General features: G+C 42.4%; 1 protein-coding gene across 2 annotated transcripts; it reads right to left on the bottom strand.

The window, feature by feature from the left end:
* Positions 1–4,170: 4,170 nt before the first annotated feature.
* On the bottom strand, positions 4,171–19,507 carry ZNF614 (zinc finger protein 614). Of its 2 annotated transcripts, XM_007997838.3 has the most exons (5): positions 19,353–19,507; positions 15,079–15,300; positions 6,671–6,797; positions 6,311–6,406; positions 4,171–5,682 (listed from the first exon to the last, which is right to left on the bottom strand). In XM_007997838.3, the coding sequence occupies exons 2-5, from the start codon at positions 15,091–15,093 to the stop codon at positions 4,172–4,174; spliced, it is 1,749 nt and encodes a 582-aa protein (XP_007996029.3). In that variant the 5' UTR covers positions 15,094–15,300; positions 19,353–19,507; the 3' UTR covers position 4,171. The 2 variants fall into 2 exon arrangements, with proteins under 2 accessions (XP_007996029.3, XP_072872200.1); XM_073016099.1 differs by lacking the exons at positions 15,079–15,300; positions 19,353–19,507 and adding an exon at positions 13,595–15,046.
* Positions 19,508–19,973: the final 466 nt, after the last annotated feature.

Raw genomic sequence — 19,973 nt, 5'->3', positions numbered from 1 at the left:
GGACCAGATGCCAGTGCTATGCTTCCTGTACAGCCTAGAATCATGAGCCAATTAAACCTCTTTTCTTATAAATTATCCAGCCTCAAGTATTTATTTATAGCAATGCAAGAATGGCCTAAAACATGCTGTCTCTACAAAAAAAAAAAAAGTCAGGCATGATGGTGCACACACGTAGTCCCACCTACTTGGGAGACTGAGGCAGGAGGAACACTTGAACCCAGGAGTTTGAGGCTGCAGTGAGCTAAAATTGCACCACTGCACTCCAGCCTAGGCAACAGAGACTCTTTTTTTTGGTTTTTGTTTTGTTTTGTTTTCAGACAGAGCCTTACTCCGTCGCCCAGGCCTGGAGTGCAGTGGCAGGATCTCAGCTCACTGCAACCTCTGCCTCCCAGGTTCAAGTGATTCCTGCCTCAGCCTCCCAAGTAGTTGGGATTACAGGCGCCAACTGTAGAGCACCCGATCCTGTCGCTGTTCGGGGCACCACTATGTAACCCACACAGACCTAGGGGGACTGAAAAAAGTGGGGGAAATGGGAATAAAAGAGACAAAAGAGTATCTTTGGAAGAAGGGGTCAGGGGGCACCTTGCCTCTAGTGGACAAGGGCCCTGAGCTTTACACGGCCCTCTGTATTTATTAGGCAAAAGAGAGATAGTGAAAAGCGGGGTGGAAGAAGAGGTCAGCTGCTCGGTCCAGAGTAGGGTTTGCAAGACGGCATTCTCTAGATGGCCCAGTAGATAACCTCAAGGAGCTTGGCACTAGGAAGCAACTGCCTTCAGCAAACCTTCTGGCAGTGGAAACAGTCAGGAGTTTGCCCACATCCTGCATTCATGATAAACAGTTTGCTGTTTGATCACACAGCCTCCAGTGGAATGCTGAGTTGGTCACATCCCACGGGCCTTCAGCTCCCAACAGCCCACCACCAGGCCCAGCTAATTTTCTGTGTGTGTTTTTAGTAGAGACAGGGTTTCACCATGTTGGCCAGGCTGGTTGGTCTTGAACTTCTGACCTCAAGTGATCCGCCTGCCTTGGCCTCTCAAGAGACCCTATCTCTTAGAAAAAAAAAGAGGTTAAGATTGTAAATCCTAAAAAAAAAAAAATCAAAAGCAAAATTCTATATGTAGATTTCACAGCATCTTTATTTATAACACTTAAAACCAGGAAAACAGTGCAAAATATCTCTCATAGGTGAATGGATAAACTAGTACATCAAATATGTATACTACTTTCTAATATAAACAACTTCCATCTGGTTAGATACATGGTGGTAAAAAAATAATAATAAAACAACTATTCATCAACTCATATAAACCTTAGGAGTAATTTGCTGAGTGACAAAAATGCCAAAAGCTTACATACTCTCTATCAATAAAAATTTATATAACTTATTTATATAAAATTTACAAAAACCATTTACAAAAACAATTTTATCACATTCATGAAATGATGAAAATTATACTGACAGGAGAAAAGTGGTTGGCAGTTAGGTTTGGATGGAGTGTAAGCATAAAAAGGTAGCATGAGGAAGTTTGTGTTCATTAGTTTTATGTGGTTGCAGTGGTTACACGAATCTATACATGTAATACAACTTCTTAGAATACAAACTAGGCCGGGCGCGGTGGCTCAAGCCTGTAATCCCAGCACTTTGGGAGGCCGAGACGGGCGGATCACGAGGTCAGGAGATCGAGACCATCCTGGCTAACACGGTGAAACCCCGTCTCTACTAAAAAGTACAAAAAACTAGCCGGGCGAGGTGGCAGCGCCTGTAGTCCCAGCTACTCGGGAGGCTGAGGCAGGAGAATGGCGTAAACCCGGGAGGCGGAGCTTGCGGTGAGCAGAGATCGCGCCCCTGCACTCCAGCCTGGGTGACAGAGCCAGACTCCGTCTCAAAAAAAAAAAAAAAGAATACAAACTAAAAAAGAAAGAATCATGTAAAACTTAGTCCAAATCCCAAATAAGATTAGTTTACTTTATAGTATCCTACCAATGTTGTTTTTCTGGTTTTGATAATTATGGTTATGTAGGATGTTTTTCCTAGAAGTTGGTTGAAGGATACTAGCAAAGCCTCTAGATTAGTTTGGCAATTTCTTTTGAGTTCAAATTTATTTAAGTTGAAGGTGGTTTTATAAACTGATCATCTGTATAATCTTAGTCAAGCAAGTCCAAATATGTTATGTTAATATATTTAACATATTCAGTTTCTTTTTAAACTACTTTAGTTTGCTTAATGGACAATTAAGCTTAGTGCCAAAGACAGGAAAAAAGCTAATCATAATATGGGGTGGTGGTTCTGGGGTATTTTCTGACACCAATAAATTATCTAATTCCCCCACACCAACTGGGTATTCTACAAGTCAGTTCTGACACCAACTTCTCCAAGTTAGTGCAGGCTCCACAAGTTAAGGGGTTCAGTCCAAACTGCCCCCACATCAGATGCCACTCACAAGGACAACCTGCAGTTCTGAATGGTGATAAATTCCGAGTTCCCACTACCCCTACTCAGGTTTGATAATTTGCTACAGGGCTCACAAAACTCAAGAAAACAGTGTACGTTGTTTTACTGGTTATAAAGGATGCAAGTCAACACTCAAATGAAGAGGTACATAGAGTAAAACCTAAAAAGGGTTCCCCTAATCTTAGGAGCCACTATCCCTATGAAGTTGGGGGTGCACCACCCTCCTGAGCTATTTGGAGTTCTCTTAATCTCACTGTCTAATCTCATCTCCAGCCCCCCTCCCCTTCCAGGAGGTGGGACAAATGGGCACAAAGTTTCCATCCTCTAGTTAACTTGATCTTCCTAGGGAACAGCCCCATTCTGAAGCTGTCTAGGCACCAACCATAAGTCACCTCAGTAGTATAATCAGGTGTAATTAAAAGGGCAGTGCTATGAATAACAACAGCAGCAAAAACCAGCCAAACAAAAAAAAAAAACCCACTCCTATCACTCATGAAATTCTAAGGGTTTTAGGAGCTCTGTGCCAGGAACCAGGAACAAAGACCAAATGTATTTCTTATTATACCACAATTTTACAAAACAGTAAAAATAAACAGTAATGAGACACAGTATATTATGGAATCATTGGCAAGGCAACTAGAAATGAGGATTAAGGTATCCTGTCTGAAAATGCACACCAGGTGTATTAGCTGATATTTAAGGTTATACTTATTAAGCACTCAAATATTCATCATTTTCACCACATTTCATGCCTTCATGAGCTCTTGATATTTTGCTAAAGGTGTTCCACATTTATTTGATAGCATGTTCGGAACAATTTTACTTTCTATGTGATCTCCTGACAAATGATGAAGCTGAGTGAGTCACTGAAATCCTACCATTAATACTGTCACCTTGAAGTTATTCTCCAGTGTAAACGTTGACACTCACTGAGGTCATATTTCTGAGTAAAGGCTTTGTCATGGTCATCATGTTTCTATCAACAATAAGCTCACTTACACTGAAATCTATGATGACACCTGATAATAAATCTATCTTTCCACAGACTTTTCCTAGTCTCTGCATTCACAGAATTTCTCTGTATACTTTTCAGACATATGAGCAGAAATTATTGCTCAAAACATCTCCACATTAATATAGTTTATTCAACATGTTTTCATTGACAGAAAATATGAGGTAAAAGACCACTAAAGGCACTACCTTATTTACTGTATTCATCAAGTTGATCTCTAGGGCAAATTATTTTAACTCCCGAGGACAGACACACATCTGTCAACAGGCAGCACCATGTTTATGTTCCAATTGGCTAGAAACACACCGATGTTTAATGAAGTCTGAGTTGCCACAAAAGGCATTTCCATAGTCACTGCACTAGTAGGGTTTTCTTTTTTTTTTTTTTTTTTGAGGCTGAGTTTCACTTTGTCACCCAGGCTGGAGTACAGTGGCGTGGTCTCAGCTCACTGCAAGCTCTGCCTCCTGGGTTCACACCATTCTCCTGCCTCAGCCTCCCTAGTAGCTGGGACTACAGGCATCCGCCACCACGCCTGGCTAATTTTTTGTATTTTTAGTGGAGATGGGGTTTCACTGTGTTAGCCAGGATGGTCTCGATCTCCTGACCTCATGATCCACCCGCCTTGGCCTCCCAAAGTGCTGGGATTACAGGCGTGGGCCACTGTGCCTGGCCTCACTGCACTAGTAGGGTTTTCATTCTGTATGAGTTCACTTGTAAGGAAGGAGCTGTGACTCTTCATTACAGGAGTTTTCAACTTGACCGATTCTACCCATTTCTCTTGTGTGCATTTTCTTATGTTTGACAAGGTTTGATAAGTGGGAGAAGGCTTTCTCACAATCACTGCATCCATACGGCCTCTCTCCTGTATGCGTTCTTTGATGTACATTGAGTACTGACTTTGTGGTGAAAGCTTTTCCACATTCATTGCACTCATAAGGTTTCTCTCCTGTGTGAATTCTCTGATGGGTAATGAGACCATATTTGTGTGAATAGGATTTTCCACACTCAGTACATACAAAGGGAGTCTTTCCTGTATGACATCTCTCATGTTGTATGAGGCATATTTTCTGGCTGAAGGCTTTACCACATTCATTGCATTCATAGGGTTTTTCTCCTGTATGAGTTCGCTGATGTATAATAAGAGTGCGCTTTGTGGTGAAGCCTTTACCACATTCATTGCATATGTAAGATTTCTCTCCTGTATGAGTTCGCTGATGTATAATGAGAGTGCGTTTGACAGTGAAGCCTTTTCCACATTCGCTGCATATGTAAGATTTTTCTCCTGTATGGGAGCGCTGATGTACAATGAGATTGCTCTTCACGGTAAAGCCTTTTCCACATTCACTGCATATATAGGGTTTCTCTCCAGTATGAGTTCGCTGATGTACAACAAGATAGCGCTTCATGGTGAAGCCTTTTCCACATTCACTGCATATATAGGGTTTCTCCCCTGTATGAGTTCGCTGATGTACAATGAGATTGCTCTTCACAGTGAAACCTTTTCCACATTCATTGCACACATAAGGTTTCTCTCCACTATGAGTTCGCTGATGAGCAATTAGATAGCGCTTCATTGTAAAGCCCTTTCCACACTCACTGCACATATAGGATTTCTCTTCTGTATGGGTTTGTTGATGTGCAATGAGACTACTCTTCACAGTAGAGCCTTTTCTATATTCATTGGGTATACAGATTTTGTCTCTTGTATTAGTTTTCAGATGCTTAGTGAACATGACACTTCTGGATAATTTCTCACATTGACCACTTCCAGGATTCTCTGGTATATGAATGTTCTCATGGTAAATGAGCTGAGACTTCCTAAGGAAGGTTTGCTGACATTCAATACATGCATGGGGTTTCTCAATTTTCTGAGTCCTCTGATGCTTAAAGACTTGGAATTTAGTATGGATGCATTTTGCATTTTCAGAAAATCTAGTTTTAGCATGCATACATTCGTGCTTAAGCGTTTTCTCACCTCCAATAAACTCAACAGGGTTATTTATTCCATGTCTTCTCTTCTGGTTTATTAAACTTAAACTTGATTTCAAATTTTTTCTGTACAAGTCAAATGTATCATGATTTTGCACTATAGGAAAATGTGTCTTGCTGAGATGTACAGTATTTCTAAGTGTATTCTGTCCATTGCATTGCTGCACGCTCTTCAGAAGTCTTTGGTTTGGAGAGTGCTCTTGCAGAAGACTGTCAACTTTCCCGATTCCTAAGAATGAACAGAATAACAAATTCTTCCATGAGAATTGTATGAGATAAAAATGCTTATGAGGCCAGGCACGGTGGCTCATGCCTGCAATCCCAGCACTTTGGGAGGCTGAGGCGGGCGGATCATGAGGTTAGGAGTTTGAGACCAGCCTGACCAATGTGGTGAAACCCCATCTCTACTAAAAATACAAAATTAGCTGGGCATGGTGGCAGCTACTCCCAGCTACTCAGGAAGCTGAGGCAAGAGAATCGCTTGATCCCAGGAGGCCGAGGTTGCAGCGAGCCGAGATTGCCCCATTGCACTCCAGACGGTGGGGGACAGAGCGAGACTCAGTCTCAAAAAAAAAAAAAAAAAAAAAATGCTTATGAGATGATTTGCTGGGGGCTGGCTCTTTATTGTCAACTCCATGATCCCAGTATAAAAGGAAATTATGAAGATATAAGCTGAAATAAGTAAGAATCAGATCCAAGAAAAGACAAAAAGTCTTTAAAGCTATAACAACATTAAAAAAGTTATCAGATGGGGAGATGAATATATGGTAGCCTCAGATACTTCCCATCTGTGGCACCTTTCCTTAATGACTACAATAAGACTCCTATAGCCACTGTCCTTGCTGGTTCTCACTTACCTGGACAATTTTTATTCTGGATTTTAGCAACTGTTATCCACGGTTCTTGTCCATGTGCCCACTTGGAGAGTACATCTGGTTTGCTAGTTTGATACCCTGTTCATGAGGAAAGACAAACACAAACATACTGAACTGGAGTCCAGTATGTCAAGATGGGAAAATAATACATGCGATGAAGAAAACAATTTCAAAGTAAGCATTCTCTCTTAGAAGAGATTATACCACTTTGGGGTCAGAGAGGGGACTGAAAATATAACTCTTCCAAACACCACAGTGACTGTAAAGCTTTGATTAGGTGAGCACAGGACAGTGTCTGGGCATTGTAGGCACCTCTAGGTGACACAGGGGAACTATTCTTACCCAGTGATACTAGGTGGTTATAGTTTTCCACCATCACATCCCGGTACAGGTTCTTCTGAGCAGTGTCCAGGAGCTGCCACTCCTCCCAGCTGAATTCCACAGCCACGTCCTCCAGGGTCAGTGATTCCTGTAATTACAAAGTCCTATTTAATATGATATAAACTCCTATTGTTAATATAGAAGGATATATATATTTTTAATTTCACAATACAGCCTGCATCTATATTCCTTTCTCAAATATACTTTGGTAGGAGCAAAATCTTCTATCTATACATATTAGCACCTATTTCTAAATATTAAACATAGGCAAATGACATCAGGACAAATAAAACATCCCTACATTACTAATGACTTCACGGCCAATATGAGGATCTGTCATGAATAGACTCCACATCTTGAATTTAAAAAATAGTGCTCTTAAATAAATGTAAGAGAAAAGAAGAAACTGTATAACTATAAAGCACAAAAGGCCCTTAAAGTTTATTAGATTTTATTTTTTAATTTTTAAAGAGACAGGGTCTTGCTCTGTAGCCCCAAATGCAGTGCAGTGTCATGGTAATAGCTCAATGAAACCTTGAACTCCTAGGCTCAAGCGACCTTCCGACCTCAGCCTCTCAAGCAATTAGGACTACAGGTGGATGCTACTACCAATTTTTGTAGACAGGGTCTTGTTATGTTGACCAGGCTGGTCTTGAAGTCCTGGCCTCAAGTGATCCTCCTGCCTCGGCCTTCCAAAGTGCTGGGATTACAGGTGTGCGCCACTGTGCCCAGCAAAAAAAAACTTCTAACAGAAAAACATACGTACATATGTGTATTAATGGACAGATTAACAGCATATTAGATACTCTAAAGATTATTGGTGAATTGGAATATATAACTGTGGAAATGGCAGAAAATGCAGTACAGAGAAAAAGAGATAAATCGTAACAAAGAAGTTAATAAATATGAAATACAGAGTTGCAAGACCCAATGTATGCCCACTTATGGTTTCTAAAAGGGAAAATAGTATAATAGAGAAGCAATATCTATTAATAAATATCTAAAACCTAAAATATTTCAGGACTAAATACCTCAAATCTCAAATTCAGAAATCCCAACAAGTTCAGAGCAGGAAGTCACAACTGGTGTGACACATCAGACTGAAACTACCATACATCAAATGCAAAGGGAAAACTATAGAATCATCAAGAGACAAAAGACAGATTACCTACAAAGAAATAACAAAATATACTGATGGCTGACATTTCAATAATAGAATCCAGAAACGTATGGAATACAATCTTCAAAGTCCTGATTCTTGCAACAAAAAAGGCCAATTTTGGATGACCATTTAGGATTAAAACACATGGCTAGCAGATGACTTGCTGTCTTACAACTGTGATATGAAGGACCTCTTTGTCAACTAAACTATCATTCTCCTGCTTCACAATAACTTTTCAGAGAACTACAAAGTGTAAAGTAGAGGTAACTAAGATCCAAGGAAATACTGATAAGAGAATCTATCCTATATTACTGTGTGGGATGCTGCATAGTCAAGAAAGTAGACTCATGAGAGAGCACAACTGCTCAAGCCTGGTCAGCTTATCTCATTCCAAAATCTTTATGTGAGATGTCTATTGACTGGGTAAGTATAAAGTTAAATTTCTACCTCACTCCACTGTCCAAAAGAATTTATTACTGGGTGGAAATCTTGCAGGCCAACTCTTAAGGTGGCCTCTGATAATTTCATTCTCTAGCTGCAGTGACTTCTGACATCAATTACCTGGGTTAGGCCAAACTTCCCAGGTTAAAAGCACAATCCTCCACAAGACTGCCCTCACTTCAGACACAAGCTGCAAGCTTAAGGCTACACAGACCACCCTCAACTCCAACGAGCTGGCTACAAATGTGTGGAGCTACCATGACTCCCTCAGATTTAATAATTTGATAGAACAACTCAGAGAACCCAAGAAAGTGCTGTGTTTACAATTAGCACTTTACTATTGCAAAATGACACAAATCAGAATCAGCTAAAGGAAAATATGCACAGGGTGAGGTCTGGGAAGGTTCCAAACATAAAGCTGCTGACTGTCCTCTCCTCATGGAGTCCTGGGTGGCATTACATCTTCCTGACTACATCATGTAACAATATTCAAGAGTACTTGCCAACCAGTGAGGCGCACCCAAACTTTGATGTCCAGAGATTTTATTGAGACTTCATTATGTAGGCACAGTTTACTAAAGCATTGCCCATGTAGCTGAGTTCCATCTACAGTTCCCTCCCCTTCCTGACTGGTATTACATGGCTCAAAGCCACAACTCTCTAATCACATAGTGCTGTTTTTGGCATGGGCAGCCCCTATCCAGAGTCATGTCACTGCCATAAATTATCTAGGGACCCACTATGAGTCACCACTGTACATATAGATATAAACTATCAAATATGAGTGGCCCACTGTGAATGACACAGACACTAACTTGGGTAATTACAAGGGTTTAGAGGTTACCTCCCAGGAACGAAAACAAAGGCTAGCCAAATGCTTTATTACACTCTAGGTGTTCCTGCCCCTGTGCAGTACCATCCTCCTGAGTATCAAATGGCCTAAAAGCTTGTTTCTAAAGAAAAGAATACAGCAAAAGTGATGAGATGCCACTTTAAGATTACACTCTTTATGACTTCCATCTTGCTAGCAGAAGCTGTCATTTTCTAGCTTTGATTAAACAATTTGGCACATAGGGGAGGTGCATGTGGCAAAAAACTAAAGGTGGGCTTAGACAAACAGACAGGTAGAAACTGAGGACCCCAACAAAACTGCCTCATTTCTCATTCTGGAAATGAATCCTCCCAACAACCACATAAGTGAGCTTAGAAGTGCATCTTTTCCCATTTTAGCCTTCAGATCAGATTCCAACCCAGTTAACACCTTGATTACAACCACATGAGAGACTGTGAACCAAAGTAGCCAGCTAAGCCATGCTTTTATTCCTGAGCCACAGAAAGTGTGAGATTTTTTTTTTTTTAGTGTTGTTTCAAGTCACTACATTTTGGAGTAATTTGTTAGCTACTAACAGGCAATGAATATAAGATATAAACTTAAGAAGAACTCGGCCGGGCACGGTGGCTCACGCCTGTAATCCCAGCACTTTGGGAGGCCGAGACGGGCGGATCACGAGGTCAGGAGATCGACACCATCCTGGCTAACACGGTGAAACTCCATCTCTACTGAAAATACAAAAATTAGCTGGGCGCAGTGGCGGGTGCCTGTAGTCCCAGCTACTTGGGAGGCTGAGGCAGAAGAATGGCGTGAACCCGGGAGGCGGAGCTTGCAGTGAGTGGAGATCAGGCCACTGCACTCTAGCCTGGGTGACAGAGCGAGACTCCGTCTCAAAAAAAAAAAAAAAAAAAAAAAAAAAAAGAAGAACTTAGGAGGCCAGAAGTCGGGCACATATCTGTAATCCCAGTAATTCCAGAGGACAGTTTGAGCCCAGGAGTTTGAGACCAACCTGGGCAACATAGTGAGACCCTGTCTCTACTCTCAACAAAGAACAAAAAATTAGCTGGGTGTGGTACTGGATGCCTGTGGTCCCAGCTATTCAGGAGGCTAAGGCAGGCAGATAGTACTTGAACCCAGGAGGTTGAGGCTGCAGTGAGCCATGATTGTGCTGCTGCACTCCATCCTGGGGAAGAGAGCGAGTCCCTGTCTCAAATAAAGAAAAAAAAAAAAGGAATAAAAACATGTTGATGATATAAGTAAAAAGCTTTAAAAAAAAAATGACTCCTGCATGGGAAAAAATATTTTGAACAAGCTAAAAGAGAAGTAAGACTCTAGAAAAATATTTGCAACATATAAAAGAATCAATATCCAGTCAAGATAAACAATTATAAATCAGTAAGACCACAAAAAAATTAAATGAGCAAAGACTAAAGACACTTTATCACAGAATAAATAATCCAAAGAAACAACAAAGAGATGAGAAGGATCTGAACCTCACTGGTGAAACAAGGCAAAATAATACTGGATCATCTAGATCATGGAAAATACACAATTTTATAACATAGTAAGTGTTGGCAAGATTTGCAGCACTGAATGTTCTTTTTGTGCAGTGTTTTCCAACACTAACAACCAATTCTCCAATTATCTAAACATCAACTAGATGTCCAACAATTCAATTCAATTCTGACACTATCTATGTCAGAATCCACAGATTTAAGGGTTCAATCCCACAAGACTGCCCCCTCTTGAGCTCCTCTGCCCGGCCGCCCCACTGTCTGGGAAGTGAGGAGCGCCTCTGCCCAGCCGCCCCATGCCCCCACCACCGCCGCCACCACCACCACCTTCTGGGAAGTGAGGAGCGACTCTGCCTGGCCCCTCGCACTGCCTGGGAAGTGAGGAGCGCCTTTGTCTGGCTGCTGTGTGACCCTCCAAGTGTGAAGTGACAGCCTGTGTGTGATTTTTCTGCCCTCCCCAAGTTTGCATTTGACATTAAAGTTTACTTTTCAATTAAAAGTTTTAAATTGGAGAATATGTATTTAAATAAACAAATAAATAAATAAATAAACTGCCTCCTCTTAAGATGCCAGTCACCAGTCCTGGGCTACCAGTTTCTGACTAACTGGCTATAAATTTGAGGCTCCCACAAACCCCTCCTCAGGTCTGATAATTTACTAGAACAGCTCATAGAAGTCAGGAAACACTTTACTTATGGTACCTAGTTAATAATAAAGGATATAACTCAGGAACAGCCAGATTGAAGAAATGCATAGGGCGAGATATAGAAGAGGGCATCCAAGCTTCCATTCCCCTCTGGGTGTGGCATCCTCCCAGCACCCTGATATGTTCACCAACCTGAAACTTGTTCAAGAGTTCAAAAAATTAGCTGGGCGTGGTGGCGGGTATCTATAGTCCCAGCTACTCGGGAGGCTGAGGCAGGAGAATGGCGCGAACCCAGGGGCGGAGCTTGCAGTGAGCCGAGATCGTGCCACTGCACTCCAGCCTGGGTGACAGAGTCAGACGCGGTCTATTTAAAAAAAAAAAAAAAAAAAAAAAAAACTCGCAGCCTGGGCGACAGAGCAAAACTCTGTCTCAAAAAAATAGTTATAACAAATAAAACTCTTTCTTTTTTTTTGAGACGGAGTCTGACTCTGTCACCCAGGCTGGAGTGCAGTGGCACGATCTCAGCTCACTGCAACCTCCACCTCCCGGGTTCAAGGGATTCTCCTGCCTCAGCCTCCCGAGTAGCTGTGACTACAGGCGTATGCCACCACACCCAGCTAATTTTTGTATTTTTAGTAGTGACAGGGTTGTTGGCCAGGATGGTCTCGATCTCTTGACCTCATGATCTGCCCAGGATTACAGGCGCGAGCCACCAAGCCCGGCCTGTTCAAGAGTTTTTATAGAACTTACTCTCCAGTCTATTCTTCCTTTCAGTTCCAATCCTCTAATTGCTTAGTCTTTCTGGGGACCAGTCTCATCCTGACACTATCTAGCGGTCTCATAATTAGTCACCTTATGAGCAGAAACTCAGGTGTATTGCAGGGGCTCCTTATGAATAACAAAAGACACACCTATTCCTCAGGAAGAAATTCCAAGGGTTTTAAGCATACTGTGCCATGAACTGGGAACAATGACCAAATATACTTCTTATCCATGTCACTTTCTATATACCAGACTGTGAAAAATAAATATACATTTGGTCTCTGCCCTCCAAATCTTTGGAATTGCTGAAGTGTCTTTTATATGCTATTGAGATTACTGGTGCCTGGGGCTCTTCCATGGCCTCAGGAAGGGAGCTGGTTGCCAGGCGAACCAACCTTGTGATAGACAGTTGGAACTTTCAGTCCCACCTCTCCAACCAACCCCTGACCTCTGTGGAAGGGAGAGGTGATGGAAATTGAGCTTACCACCAATAGTTAATGAATTAATAAATTATGCCTATGTAATGAATCCACCATAACAATAAAAGGTTGAGGTTGAGAGCTTCCAGGCTGCTGAACATATGGCAGTCCTGGGAGGGTAGAACACCCAGAGAGGGCATGGAAGCTCTGTGGCCCTTCCCCATTATCTGGACCTATGCATCTTTTCCAACTGGCTGTTCCTGAGTTGTACCCTTTCATAATAAGCCAGTAATCTAGTAAATAAGCTGTCTTCCTGCATTTTTTGAGCCTTCTAGCAGATAAATAGATCTGAGAAGGGGGTTGTGAGGACATCCAATTGGTAGCCAAGTCGAATAGAAGTTGTGAGTAACCTGGGGACCCAGCACTTTTCAGGGGGGCAGTCTGGTGGGACTGAACCCTCAACCTGTGGGGTCTGTCCTAAGTCCAGGCAATTAGTGTCAGAATTGAGTAAATTTTAGAATATCTAATAGGCATGGAGAATTGAATTGATGTGTGGGAAAAACCCCACATATCTGGTGTCAGAAACACTGTCTGAGGATAGACAGTAAAACTGTTGTTCCTGCACATAGATACTCTTCTAAATGGATAGACAGTAAAACTGTTGTTCCTGCACATAGATACTCTTCTAAATGCTTTATATAGATTAACTCATTTTATGTCCTAACTTACTACATAGGTGCCATATCATTATCCCTCTTATAGATGAGAAAACTGGGTACATATGCTAAATGAAGTATGCGAGGTCACACAGCTGGCAACTGGCTCCAGAGTCAACACTTTTGACCATATGCCACACTAACCATAAAGTGGAATGTACATTTTGACAGCAACTGAAAGTATGCATTAAAATAAAAAATGACTACATCCTATAATTGATTTATCTGTAAATACTGATATAATTTCACAAAATTATCCTCAAGTAATACTGATATAATTTCATTAAAAAAAGCCACTAACACGACCATGTAAAACCTTTTTCATAGTCATGTGGTTTATAATAACATGCCTAAAAAAAAAAAAAAAAAAAAGGTGGGCACAATGGCTCATACCTGTAATCCCAGCACTTTGGGAGGCCAAGGCAGGCAGATCATGAGGTCAGGAGATCAAGACCATCCTGGCTAACACAGTGAAACTCCGTCTCTACTAAAAATACAAAAAATTAGCCAGGCATGGTGGCGGGCGCCCGTAGTTCCAACTACTTGGGAAGCTGAGGCAGGAGAATTGTGTGAACCTGGGAGGCGGAGCTTGCAGTGAACCAAGACTACGCCACTGCTCTCCAGCCTGGGCAACAGAGCAAGACTCTGTAGGAACCTAGTTTTTAGATTCCTTCCTGGGCTGGGGTCATCGCGAGAGACCACTCGACACGGAAATCACAGCGGAGAGATTTATTGCTAGCGCGCTAGGGTCCTATGTCCGAAGTTGGCCACAGGACCCCGAATGCCTAGTACAGACAGTTTATAAAGGCAAAAACCGCAAAAATTCACAAAGCTTGAGGCGCAAGATGATTGGAGCAGGTTATGGCCTAAGCAAGATGTCTTACTCTAATTGGTTGGTTTGAACCTGGTTTGAACCCGCGCGGGGTATTTCCCGGACTTGTTCTTCTGTTTGAGTTCCAGGAATATGGGTGGGTGTTTTAGACAGCCACACGGACATCAGGCGGGTGCTTTAGATGGCCACCTGGTCGTTGGGTGGGTGCTTTTAGATAGCCACCTGGTGTGGCTTTTCTAAGCTTCTAAGTTTCTAAGTCTCTAAGTTTCTGAGTTTCTAAGTCTATAAGTTTCTAAGCTTCTAAGTTTCTAAGTCTCTAAGTTTCTAAGTCTATAAGTTTCTAAGTCTCTGAGTTTCTAAGTCTATAAGTTTAAAGGTTTCTAAGTTTCTAAGGCTTCTAAGTTTCTAAATCTATTTACTCCATCTCAAAATAAATAAATTATTTAATTAAAAAAAAAAGTTGGTTGGCAGGCATCAGCATGCAAAAAATGCCAATATACCATAAATGGTCTGGAGTATGTACATTAAAATGACAACCATAGTTCCTTCTTAAGAGGTGATTCATGTATCATTGTAATGGTCAAAAGTTGAACTACCAAGAAAGCATGCATTCTTTCATATTGAGTCTACTTTTTTTTCCTTCTTTTTGAGACAGGGTCTTACTTTGTCACCCAGGTTGGAGTGCAGTGGTACAAACATGGCTCACTGTAGCCTCATCCTCCTGAGCTCTAGCAATTCTCCCACCTCAGCCTCCTGAGTAGCTGGGACTACAGGTGTGCACCACCACACCCAGCTAATTTTTGTATTTTTTGTAGAGACGGGGTTTTACCATGTTGCCCAGGCTGGTCTTGAACTCCTGAGCTCAAGCAATCCAGAATCTACTTCTTAAGGCAGAAGGAACTCCCACCTCTACTCCCAAAAGCAATCTAAGTTAATTTCTCACTAGAACAAAATTATTCCAGTATATACTTCCTTAAATTCAACTTTCAGGCCACCATAAATCTATCAAAAAATCAAAGGGAAAATATAACAAACCAAAAATCACCTGGGTCTTGATCATTTTCTTCTGTGCTCAGAAAATAGTGGAAAACATGGACTATATGTCTTTGTCTCTTCTGCATTTGCCATGAAGTTTTCCTAGTCAGAAATATTAGTGTCCACTTAAAGTTGTCCCCGGAAATTATGATATCCAAGGCCAGCAACCTCCCTCTTCTTCCTTCATTGCTTCACTTGAGTTATCTTGCTTCTGGGAGCCAGGACCTAAGGACTGATAAACAAAATGGCTGTAAGTGTACATTCACCCTGGGTCCAGTCGTCGTCACTACTGCTCTGCACTTACCTTAAATAAAAGACCCTAATATTTCTAACAGTTCCTTTATTTGGTGCCTCGGAGGTTTTCATGGTTCTAAATGTGTGAAAGCTATGCCTTTCTTTTGTGAAGCAGAAGTGGCATGACTATTATAGAGAAGGTGGGAAAGCAGAACTGGCACAGTACAATGCCTTAGAGGCAGGTGAATTCCCAGACAGATCAATTTTAGGAAAGAGAACACATGGAAGGCTCCAAGAATGTCTTTAAAAAGCATGTGTGTCCATGTACTGGTTCAAAAGTCTCTATAAGCTCTATGGGTATACATACCTCATGTCAAGACCAATGTACTAAGCAAATTGTAAGAACTGTCTCATTTTCACATTATGCGCTAAAGGATTAACTTTACCCAAGAGAGGTTTGTCCTTTGCCCACAGTTTCTATGAGGCAAACTCTAAGACTTTGGAATATGCTGCTTGATAAAACTGTCTTTGGTTATCAGGGCAATTTGAGTCATGCGAATTGTCTATCCTAATAATGTGATTTACTATGGGAGGCCTTGGACCACGTGGTATTAGTTTGCTATATGGAGGAGCTGGAGATTGAAGTCAGCCATATAGGCAGTCAATTGTGTGTATGTTAACTGATACCCAATAAAAACTCTGGACACCTGTAGGGAAAAGAAAGTGAGATCAGACTGTTACTGTGTCTGTGTAGAAAGAAGTAGACATAAGAGACTCCATTTTGTTCTGCATTAAGAGAAATTCTTCTGCCTTGAGATGCTGTTAATCTGTAATCCTAGCCCCAACCCTGTGCTCACAGAGACATGTGCTGTGTTGACTCAAGGTTTAATGGATTTAGGGCTATGCAGGTTGTGCTTTGTTAAAAAAATGCTTGAAGGCAGTATGCTTGATAAAAGTCATCGCAAAAAGTGCTTGAAGGCAGTATGCTTGATAAAAGTCATCGCCATTCTCTAATCTCAAGTACCCAGGGACACAGTGCACAGCGGAAGGCCGCAGGGACCTCTGCCTAGGAAAGCCAGGTATTGTCCAAGGTTTCTCCCCATGTGATAGCCTGAGATACGGCCTCGTGGGAAGGGAAAGACCTGACCATCCCCCAGCCCGACACCCGTAAAGGGTCTGTGCTGAGGAGGATTAGTGAAAGAGGAAGTCCTCTTTGCAGTTGAGATAAGAGTAAGGCATCTGTCTCCTGCACGTCCCTCTGCAATGGAAGGTCTCGATGTAAAACCCGATTGTTATGTTCTATTTACTAAGATAGGAGAAAACCGCCTTAGGGCTGGAGGTGAGATGAGCTAGTGGCAATACTGCTGTTTTATGTATGCGCACATCAAAGTATAGCACCTTTTCTTAACCTTGTTTATGACACAGAGACATTTGTTCACATGTTTTCCTGCTGACCCTCTCCCCACCATTACCCTATTGTCGTGCCACTTGCCCCTCTCCGAGATGGTAGAGATAATGATCAATAAATACTGAGGGAACTCAGAGACCACTGCCGGTGCAGTGTGGTTCCTCCATATGCTGAGCGCAGGTCCCCCAGGCCCATTTTTCTTTCTCTATACTTTGTCTCTGTGTCTCTTTCTTTTCTCAGTCTCTCGTCCCACCTGACAAGAAACGCCCACAGGTGTGGAGGAGCAGGCCACCCCTTCAGACACCAAGGCCTAGGTGAGTGGCAACAATGGTTACAATGGCTGGCAATAATAATATAAGGGTGTATATATAAGGATATGATAATTTTAAAACATGAAGCAAAACAGAATGAGAGAGGATTAGACAATTCAACAATAATAACTGAATGCATTACCGTACTTGCAATAATAAAGAAAACAAATAGAAACTCAGCAAGGATACTGAAAACTTGAACAACATTATCAACCAACTATGCTTAACTAACATTTAACACTACACTCAACAGCAGTAAAATAAACTTTTTTTTCAAGAGTACATGTTGTATTCTCCAGGATAAGACCATATGCTGGAATATAAAACAAGTGTCAATAAATTCTAAATATATTTTCCAACCACAACAATTTAATTAGAAATCAATGTCAGAATGAAATTTAGAAGATATCCAAATATTTGGAAATAAAATAGCACAGATCTGAATAACCATGGTTAAACAGAAAATCATGAGCCAGGCACGGTGGCTCACGCCTGTAACCCCAGCACTTTGGGAGGCTGAGATAGGTGGATCACTTGAGGCCAGGAGTCCCAGACCAGACTGGTCAACATGGTGAAACCCCAAGTCTACTAAAAATAAAAAAAATTAGCCAGGCACGGTGGCGCGTGCCTGTAATCCCGGCTATTCAGGAGGCCGAGATGGAAGAATCACTTGAACCCTGGAGGTGGGGGCAGAGACGGCGCCATTGCACTCCAGCAAGGGCAAGAGCAAGACCCTGTCTCAAAAAAAAAAAAAAAAAAAGAGAGGGGGGAAAAAGAAAATCACATGGGAAATTGGACATATTTTGAACTGATTGGAAACAGAAACAACATAAACATTAATTAGCTGTCCCTAAAGGAGTTGTTTTAAAAAAATAACTTTAAATCAGAAAAGAAAAAAAACCTGTATCAGAAAACACCCTCAAATGATTACTCATTGTCCAAACTGAGAAACTAGAAAACGAGGAGCAATTAAAACACAAAACAATTTGACTGAAAAAATAAATAGGAAAGTGGAAATCAGTGAAAAAAAACCGAAACAAAACATTTTTTTGAAAAGTGTCCAACAAAGAATATGAAAAGTGACTGAAAAGATCAATAAAATTGATACTCATTAACTAGACTGATCAAGAAAAAAAAGACACAAGTTACCTTGTGCCTAAAGAAAGACACAGCTTTCGGCTGGGCGCGGTGGCTCACGCCTGTAATCTCAGCACTTCGGGAGGCCAAGGCGGGCAGATCACGAGGTTGGGAGATCCAGACCATCCTGGCTAACACGCTGAAACCCCGAAACCCCGTCTCTACTAAAAATACCAAAAAAAAAAAAAAAAAAAAAAAAATTAGCCAGGCGTGGTGGCGGGCGCCTGTAGTCCCAGCTACTCTGGAGGCTGAGGCAGGAGAATGGCGTGAACCCGGGAGGCGGAGCTTGCAGTGAGCCGAGATCGCGCCACTGCACGCCAGCCTGGGCGACAGAGCGAGACTCGTCTCAAAAAAAAAAAATTAAAAAAAAAAAAAAAAAAAAAAAGGCAGAGCTTTCACACATTTAGAACCTTGTTTTATTGCCCCAGGGTGTAAAAGGCTCCGAGGCACCAAATAAAGGAATTAGAAATATCAGGGTCCTTTATTTAAGATAAGTGCACAGCAGCAGTGACAATCAGGAATATAACATTATCACTGCTGGCTCTACAAAACTTAAACAGCTTATGAAGTGACGTCATGAATTTTACGTCACAGATCTGTCTCCATATCAGAAGAGTGGCAATGTGGGAAGACAAAAAAGTTTTTGGTAAGGACTGCGGGAATGGACTTGAACTGGATGGAGGGAAGTCTATTTGAGCAGGGGAAAATGAAGCCTTCAAGTCTGTCCCCTCATTCAAGGTTTCAACCGATTATCAAAGGGCTCTGGACCTCCTCACACACTGACAGTCCCTACCAGGCTTCTCCGTGCCTCAGCCCCATATTAAATCCAATATGAAACCCTAAACGTCTAGGAAACCGAGAGGACATCTCCCCAACCCAGACATCTCTAAGGCTGAGCTCCACATTAAATTGTGACCCTGAACCAGGCCCCTGCGTTCACAGGTACAAACTTCTCACTCCAGTTCCCAATCACTGAGCTCCACAAACCAAGTGACTCACAAGGACCTCAAACCCAGACAGCGTCGGACTCGAAGCTGATTTCCTCAGGTTCTTCAACCCTACAGCCAAAGGCCCAGTCATTAACGCCCCGCTTCCTCAGCGACTGCGTTCAAATACAGCCCCAACCTGGATGCGCCAGGCACCATCGGGTACACAGACCTACACCCCCGAGTGCATGTCCAGAACACTACTCACCCGAGCCCGAACCTCTCCAGACACCACTAGCAGCGACAAAACGCCGCATCCACGTCCTAAACCGCTTCCTATTCACACGCGCTCCTGCGCGGCCTCCCGGACGCTGAGCGATGACGACGATGAAGTGAGGCGAGAACCATGGAGCCTGCCTGGCATCGCGAGTTCAGACTGCGGGCGCCGCTCTATGAGGTCACAGGGCTGCGCCCGTGGCAGCGTTTCTGACAGAAGCGGCCATAATGGCTGTGGAAATCACTCTTGGCCACCCCAGTGCCTTTCTCAGTTCGTTGCGAGGGACACTCAAGAGTCGGGTGCCCAGCCAAGGCCAGCACGGCGCAGTGGCATTCTATTCAGCCAGCTGGGGAGAAAAAGATGGCGGCACCCTCTGTGCCCATTATAGCTGAGAGTGGAGCCTTAGCTGGAGCACCATGGGCACGGCCATCTTAGAGGAAGGCAGCAGCCATACGGCAGAGAAAATGCTTAGATCCAGGACAATTAGAAAAATAAACAAGGTTTGAAGAAACCACGATGCTGGCCAGGAAGCGGTCACAGAATTGCCAAAACCAGTGGTCACTGAAAGTGTTAGATTTGGGGATAGGACGGGGGTTGTGGACTGGGTAAGGC

This window comes from Chlorocebus sabaeus, chromosome 6, assembly GCF_047675955.1.
Source record: "Chlorocebus sabaeus isolate Y175 chromosome 6, mChlSab1.0.hap1, whole genome shotgun sequence".
NCBI classification, from domain to species: domain Eukaryota; kingdom Metazoa; phylum Chordata; class Mammalia; order Primates; family Cercopithecidae; genus Chlorocebus; species Chlorocebus sabaeus.
This window is presented reverse-complemented; position numbering and strand designations above follow the sequence as displayed.